Raw genomic sequence first — 8,885 nt, 5'->3', positions numbered from 1 at the left:
TTGATAAAATCATGCCGATTAAAAGATGCATATTTTTCTCTGCTTTCAAAATCTTTCTGTTTGAACCCGTCGACCTAGAACTAATCAATTATTGGTAATATTAATTATTTTGAAAACAACAGGAATGGAGTATTTTTTAATCAACAGCATTGTCCTATACACATTTGTATTTATTAATTTAGTTATAAATAAAGTTGAAATCTTTGATTTGCTGTTTTATGTCATGCCCACTAACAAATTGAAAACTACCTATACGACATATTTTAAGTCCAGATTTTTAGTATTCGTATTTTCATCTTAGAAAGTCTTACTGCTTTAAATAATACAATAGGGAACAATTTGACAAAGATTGAATTTAGAAGTGTCAACACTGTAATTATGACCCGTATATATAGCAAAGTCCGCAATATATCGTTTGGTGGTGCGCCTTTCAGATGAGAAAAGTACAGATAAGGTAATAGGTAACAGGTGAATATACTATCGATATCTGATTCGACCCGGAACTTGTTTATTACTGGCAATATTAATTATCAAGAAAACAAAAGGGTCTGGAGTGGTGTAATTTTTAATCAACACCATTATCCTATATTGGATATATATAAAATTGAATTCTTTAATTTGTCGTATTTACCACATGACGGCTGACAAATTAGACCTCGTTATTTTAGTATTATAGATGTTCCTTATTATAGAATTTTTCTAATTTAAATGCTAACTTAGAAATTTTTCTCAATTTTCACGGTCCACTGAACCTAGAAAATGATAGTGCGGTTGCGGCATGTGTGTACTATGGACACATTCTTGTTTTATATATCTATACTTCTAAATCTAAAGACAGTTTTATCTTCAACTGATAAATGTATAACCGAAGAAAGCTACAAGTCAAACTTATATATAAGGATATATATACTTGACAGGGTATAATGAAAATTTCACCCCTTTACATCTAGAATGGTAAAAGTGACGCCAACAAAATTCAAACTTGACTTGTGTTTTGTGGTTATAAGCATTGCGTAAACGTTTCATAAAATTTGGTTCAGGCAAATTAAAGTAAGAATACAGAAATCAATTTTGGGATGTATGGACGAACGTACAAGTTAGGGACGTACATACTTACAGAAAAAAAAACAAGGATAAAACTCAATATGGTGTGGGCATAACAATAGTAGTATGACCTCAGGAATAAAAAGTTTATATACACTAGATTCATACAATGTTTATCTGAGGTGCTTGATAACCCTGTAACACATTTTAGTTGCTGCTGTGTAATTACCATTGAGGCAATGACATTTTAGATTTTTGTTTTAAGCCATTTATTTGATATACTAGTAACCATTGCCTCTGTTAAGACGACACATTGTCAATTGTAGGTCAATCTTAAAGAATCATACTGCATCAGGAATAAAGTGTGAGGTTAAAAAGTTCTGGATCCGCCACTGCATTGTTAACATAAGCACTAAGAACGTCATTTTTCTAGTACATGGACAAATGTTATTAAATCATTTTAATAATGTCTACAGCACTTGTCTTTAGCTTGATCTCGGTCTTGATACACTGACCTATAATACTCTAAGAAGTAGATGATGACTCAGTTGCTTTTAAATTATACGAATGCTATGCTACTAATTGTCATTAAGACAATATTTTCTGTTGTCAGTTTGATCCACTTGAGCATGCTGGACTAGTGAAGGCCCTTATATCCACATTGAAAATTGAAACAGCTTGTATTTAAAAAACGGAAATAAAAAGTTTTCAAATGTTTTTTGGCATCAAAACTTTCAGATCGATGTCAGTTTGACAAAAATAATGCACTTTTCTATTAAAGCCGGTATTTACCTTTACTCGTCCTTAGCGTGAGACATAAGCAAGATAATTATCGATTTTTTTATATTCTATCACCTGTGTATTGTTAAAAATAAATCAAACCATTATCACTTGTCAATTATCCGACAACGTGGTCAAATATCAACTTGTTCTTGCATACCGGACTCTTTCGATACACTCAGACTTTTACTTATTCAATAATTAAAAGTTGTAAATATCGTACATTGTAAAAAATAGTGCGGGAAAATGTTCATTCACGAAATATTCATGAATGAAACACTGTCTCGCGTAGATTTCATTTGATTTTCTCTTCAGGCAATGGCCGATCCGCAAAGTAGTGTTTGTGATACTTATTTTCAAAAAGAAGATAAATTCATCTGAATTGCAAGCTATAGCAACCTTTTCAAAAAAAAGAAAAACGGGTGCTGGATTTTCTCGCTGAGTGGAAGATTCAATGATTGCCTTGGGCTATTTATATTCTTTTGTCGGGCTGTTATCCGGATTCCTTTATTCAGTAAATTTAAGACTTTCGAATACATTCACCGTTTTCCATTATTTTTATTTTTAAACAATTAAGAAAGTAATTTACAAACGTGGTCTGATTTTCCAACCTTTGTAATCGAATGTTTATTGAATTATTTAACAGCTTGTCATATATATCAGGAGACGCGTACACTATCGGAACATACTTTAAAAACCAGGACAAAAAGAAAAACGATATAAAGAAAACAAACAAAAAAAGCAAACAATATCTGTTTATTCAAAGCGACTTTCACAAAAAAAAACCATAATGTAACTAAATCAATATCTATATATGATATGTATTTTTCGTCATTATGTAATGATTTGTTGCTCTATCAAGTTCTTTCTCTGCTTCATAGACAAAAAAGATCACATTTTTTAAAAGTTCAACTGACTACACATATGTCACAATTATCCTATTAACGAAAGTCTCTTTACAGCAGAATTGTACAATGCGTCCGGGAATAATTTAAGTGATTGTAAAAATGCGTGTTTTGCGGATTCCTTATCGCCTAATAACTGTTGAGCAATTCCTAGTAGAGTATAAGCTCCATATTTAAAATCTGAATTTATAATTGAGATTATATAATTTTCATCTATAACCATTTTTAAACCTTGGACGGAATCTTGACATTGTTTGAGATCATTGAGATGGTAATAACAAAGGAAATTAAGGAAATAAGCATACGCTGTAGATGGAAATCTAAAACGTTCATTCATTTGGTTCATTTTAAGTTCATCTGGCAATAGCGTAGAATTCTTCTCAAATAGTACATTGTCCACAACCAATGCTTTTAGCAAACAAACCAAGCTCTTTTTTTGAAACGTTTGCAGTTTTAGCAACTGGTAATGGATATCCGACAAAGTCCTGAAGTAGCACAATTTTTCGGGAGTACATTTCGATAAAGAATATCTGACGATGTATAAAGCTTTGCTGTATTGTTTTGTCTTAAAGAAAAGAGTAGCAACCATCAGCCATCCAGATGCAACGTCTTGATAGTACTAAGGCAATATTTGTAGTCTTTGTATTGATATTTATTATTACTTAATGTACTAATGAGTGGTTTGGGCTGGGCATGGAAACTTATATATGTCTTTACAAGTAGAAGAGTCAGAAGAAAACAATGACATCATTGTTCTTTCATTAACAGTATTCGATGTCCTGAATGTAGAGTTATCATTTGCAAAATGCAATAACTTTGATGTCAATATTTTTTCTACGTCTTTTGCAAAAAGTGTATGCGGTTCGATGTGGAAATTAAAAATTGATGAATTAATGTTATGTATTTGATCAGAAAATAAAATACATCGCCAATTATAACTATGCAACATATATAATTTTTCTAAAAGTACTTCACGAGAACGTCCCACAATTTTGTTCTCGAACATGTTGTTCTCTGGAATGAAGTAATTTAAACAAACTGAGTGCTCAACACAATAAACCAGCCTGCTGAAACATCGCATAAAACATTGAATAATATAATCAGGTTTCCATACGGATTGTGGCAGTTCTTCAGATATCCAGAACACAATTGTTTTCAGGAAGTAAGAACAGAGCAAATCTTCACATTCGGAGAAAGAAGTTATTACATCTTTCAATATAATTTTTAAGAGAACGTAGCACAATAATTGAGTGTGTGTTAATGTATTAATTAGAAATTTTTCACCAACTGAAAAAGATACTCGCCATTCTAGTTCTTCGTTTGGTGAGCCCTTAACACCGATCGGTACAAGAAGTACTCCGTGTTTTATGATACTTTGCTTGACATTATGACTCGGCCATGAGTTATTAGATCTTGTGATCCACTGTACTGCAGGAGATATCCAAGTTTTACAGTGTAAACACACAGCAATGTCAAAATATCCTGTCCGGTCAGATAAACAAGGTCCATGAATCGTACCATAAGAATTTTGGATGAACCATTGTTTATACAATGTGCTCGACAAGTTAAGTTTACCATTTTGTTCTTCACACCATTTAAACAATTTCCTCGGGAATTGGCTATAATCTAGTCTCAACTGAACATAACCAGGTTTAACATCGTCTTTTTCAATGGAAAAATATGTAATATTTTGATTAAACTGGAGTTTAACATCTTCATAAACCTCTAAGTGTCTTAAAACCATCATTATGTCAAAATCACTGCCTCGCATATCCAGTCCTTCCCCAAAACTTCCACTAGTTATAATTGTTACTTCCTTGTTACTTGATAAATTGTCCCTAACAGCGTTCATCATTCTGATTTGTTTAACATGATCTTCTGAGCCTACTATATGTTGACAAAGATAATGATATAGTGCTATTGATATGTTTGGTGTTACACTGTCTGTAATAAGAAACAATGAAATAAAAACTGTGAATATAATAATTTTCTATCAAAGTAAATACATTTTACACGACGCACAGATTAAATTTTATTTAAGACTTAAACATAGATACCGATACAGTGCTATTGATATGTTTGGTGATACACTGTCTGTAATAAGACAAAATGAAATAAAAACTGTAACTAAACTGATTAAATATTAAAGTAACATGAAATACAGATTAAATTATATTCAAAATGTAAACATTGGTCATAATACCTTCGAATCACTAAGTTTAGTAATGTTTTCTTATATTTATGTTTTAAAAATTAAGACGCCATATAAAAGATCATGGCAGTTTGCCAAGGTTAATGTTGATAAACTGTAGGATTAAATAAACTCCGATTGGAGCAAGACAGAGTATGTTGATAACCAGTGGGATTAGATAAACTCTGAACGAAGCAAAACTGGGAAATTGATAACCTGTTGGATTGAATAAGCTCCGAACGGAGCAATACTGAGTATGTTGATAAAAGAGGGACGAAAGATACCAAAGGGACAGTCAAACTCATAAATCTAAAACAAACTGACAACGCCATGACCAAAAATGAAAAAGACAAACAAACAACAGCACACATGACACAACATAGAAAACTAAAGAATTAACAACACGAACCCCACCAAAAAACTAGGGGTGATCTCAGGTGCTCCGGAAGGGTAAGCAGATCCTGCTCCACATGTGGCACCCGTCGTGTTGCTAATGTGATAACAAACCCGGTAAATAGTCTAATTCGGTAGGTCACATTCATGAAAGGGAAGGGGATTGTAGTTACGACGTAAGGAACATATCCGATATCATTTGTGAAACCCTGCGGGATTTAATAAAATCTGAATAGAGCAATACTGAGTATGTTAAACCTATGGGATTAGATACTATCTGAAAGGAGCAATACTGAGTATGTTAAACCATATGGGATTAAATACTCTCTGAACGGAGAAATACTGAGTATGTTAAACCTGTGGGATCTAATACCCTCTGAACGTAGCAATTCTGAGTATGATTATAACCTGAAGAATTACATAAACTGTGTACCGAGCAGCACTGAGTATTTTTGATTACCTGTTGGACTAAATTAAGTGTAAAGAAAATAATGAACTCCGACGAAAATTCAAATGAGAAGAATTAAAGTTGCGTAATAACGTCACCATGGTAACACTCGAGAACCAAATAACTAATCATACCCGTATGCATTTTCAAATACAAAAGAAATCACCACATACTAAATTTGAAAGAAAAGATTCTGTACGGTGAATATATATGTGTTGAGTTTTTGTTAGATATGGATGACTTTACATGCCTTTGTCTGAGACAGCCACTTAAGCAGGTAGACCTAACAAATGGGGAATAACTCTTTAAATCATCAGTACGTTTTAGTCAACAATTTTCATAACTAAATTGTAAGATTGTAAGTTACATAGATTATTTCAAATCTGTTTCTATCGAATGCATTAAATATATTGAAAAACGCATTTAACTGATTTAAAGAGTTATTCTTCCCAAACCCAAGTCTACCCCTTTAATGCAAATGTTGGTTGATTGATTGATTAACAATGTTGAATTGACTTTATTTCATTTTCCTTGTAAAAACAGAAATTCATGATATAAGGAAAAAAACATTTATCACATGACAATCAAGGGCGTAATTCCGGTATTCGAGGACTTATTTCCCGTTAAACTAAAATTGTAATAAATTTGATATCTAACTCTGTCAGTTTATTGGTCTGTTGAGAGTTAACCAAAGTTTACTGTCATCTGTTTTATATCTTAAGATTATAAGGACACATATTTCATTGTCTTAATTTGATACTTAAATATTGTTTTGTTTTTTGAAGTCTAACAAGAATATACTATTTTAGTTCTTCATATCCAATAGTCTGCCATATAGTTAGAGGATTTGTAGCGAAATCCTTTTGATCGTATACTTTCTCAAAGGAATGGCTGAACTGTAAATTACCTATCAACGACAAGTTTATTTCTAGTTTGTCTTTTCTAAAGAAAAAAAACCCCCACAATTACTATATATGTAGGCATCTAGTTTCTTCTGTATTTAGTGCAAAGTTAACTTTTTATTTTACTCTAAATTATTCTTTCATTTTTATTCAGTGAACATAGACATTTGTCACAGTAACGATTGTTCATTTTGAAATGTTGAACCTATTTACTACCAGTATATACAATATACCAGATGTTTATGAGAAAAGAAAATTCTAACAGTTTTATAAAATGTGTAGCAACATTTTACAAATTACTCCAAACTGGCCAATATCGTTCACCAAGAGCAGACTGATGTATATATAACTTAAAGAGACACATACTAATGTAATAAGACATGGCTATGCCGATTGATTCCCTTGATATGTTAACAATAATTGTGTAAACATATAGATAAAAAAAAGTTATTCTTTACCTTCGATATTCTTAGCCTATTGTGTATTTAGTAAGAGTATATGTATATACTTGAAATCTAATTTAGTTTCATTTCCGATGAAACTCTTCATTTAAACCTATGTTTGAGTCATCATGATAAAAGTTGTGAATATAAAAGATACGATCAATTATAAAACCACAGGGTCGAATTAAGGTCTGAATAGTTTTATTCAGACAACTTAGAAATTTGACTCTTTAATTAACCGTTGATCATTTTGAAAAAGGTTTTTAACAACTTGTAAATATATATATATTATACTAAATGACTTTGAGAAAATTTCTAAAAATTCTAAAAAAATGCGTAGCAACATTTTACAAGTTATTCCAAACCGGCTAATATAGTGCACCAAGAGTAGACTGAATATCAATATAACTTTGATAAAATAAAGATCAAAGTTATTAGGCATAGATAAACCAAAAAATGCCCTTGATATTGTAACAATAATGTTGAATATATATAAACTAAAGTAATTGTTTACCTTCCATCTTGTTAGCCTGTTGAGGTTTAAGTACGAAATGTGTATCTACTTGAAATTTACTTAAGTTTCATTTCCGATGATACTTTTCATTTACACTCACGTTATGCTATATTGAGTCATTATAAATGTTGTGAATATAAAAGATACGATCAAATATAAACAATTTCTGTATCACTACAGGGTTGGAATAAGGGATGATTTTTTTTTCTTCTGTTAAACTTTGATCCTATACGGAAAAAGGTCATGGCTTTTAAGATTTCAATGATGGACGTAACAAAAACCAATAGATAATGTACAATTAAAGAGTATGTGACGTTACTGAAAAATAGACCAACACCTAATTGCCAAAACAATTGTTCACTGTGTATCCTATAATCGATTACTTTAGTATAACAACATCACGTTACTGTTCGCATGAAAGAAACATAGTCGGATCTTGACCAATTGAATGCTGATAGATATCAATTAAACCATCAATTAATATATAACATAAGTATTATACATAGATAAGGATGTAATGTAATGGCCTGACCTTTAAGTATAACCGACGAGTGGGCTCAAGGAGAAAAAACTATCAGGTGCTGATACTTTTATTTTGAACCAATCTGACATATGGTTAAAGCTGAAAAACAAATAAAATACAATTTTACATTGTGCTGAATTAATGTTTCTAGTGTATGAATAATTGATTGCACAGTCCGTTGAATCCGATAAATGTTGTACTTTCAAGAACGGTTAAATTTCTAGTATTTCACGGAGAAAAGGTTCAATTATACGAAAGGGAATTTGAAGGTTTTAAATACAATGTTATATAATTATCTCACTCTGTGGTGTTAGCCATAAATTGTGTCCAAGATGACGTCTCAACGAAATGTTCCTCGTGATCGTAATGACCTTGCAGTTTTCCTGTAACGGATACGTGTGAGAGAGGGAAAAGTTGCAATGATACGATGTTTTAACGTTCTTATAAGGTTAGAGATGAATAATCCGCCTAGACTGGAACACATAAACAGATTTCGAATATAATCAATCTAACTATAGAAGCTGAGGAACGGCGTAACAGAATACTCCCAGTCTGATGTATATCTGATATCACTGTTCCATAACTAAATCTCATATGAATATATGAAATAAATAAATCCAAACTTTAATTGATTATGTACAAGAGCAATGTCCACTATTGGTCGTATGAGAAATATCAGGTTTTTACTTACGACCTTTAAATATAAAGTTTCCAGAATAGATTAATTCCACGGGAAACTGGG

General features: G+C 31.6%; 1 protein-coding gene across 1 annotated transcript; it reads right to left on the bottom strand.

The window, feature by feature from the left end:
* Positions 1–2,565: 2,565 nt before the first annotated feature.
* On the bottom strand, positions 2,566–7,648 carry LOC139495085 (cyclic GMP-AMP synthase-like receptor 2). Its single transcript, XM_071283236.1, has 2 exons — positions 7,621–7,648; positions 2,566–4,673 (listed from the first exon to the last, which is right to left on the bottom strand). The coding sequence occupies exons 1-2, from the start codon at positions 7,625–7,627 to the stop codon at positions 3,400–3,402; spliced, it is 1,281 nt and encodes a 426-aa protein (XP_071139337.1). The 5' UTR covers positions 7,628–7,648; the 3' UTR covers positions 2,566–3,399.
* Positions 7,649–8,885: the final 1,237 nt, after the last annotated feature.

Source organism: Mytilus edulis, chromosome 11 (assembly GCF_963676685.1).
Source record: "Mytilus edulis chromosome 11, xbMytEdul2.2, whole genome shotgun sequence".
NCBI lineage: Eukaryota > Metazoa > Mollusca > Bivalvia > Mytilida > Mytilidae > Mytilus > Mytilus edulis.
The sequence above is the reverse complement of the archived record's forward strand: the minus strand, read 5'-3'. Positions and strand labels throughout refer to the sequence as shown.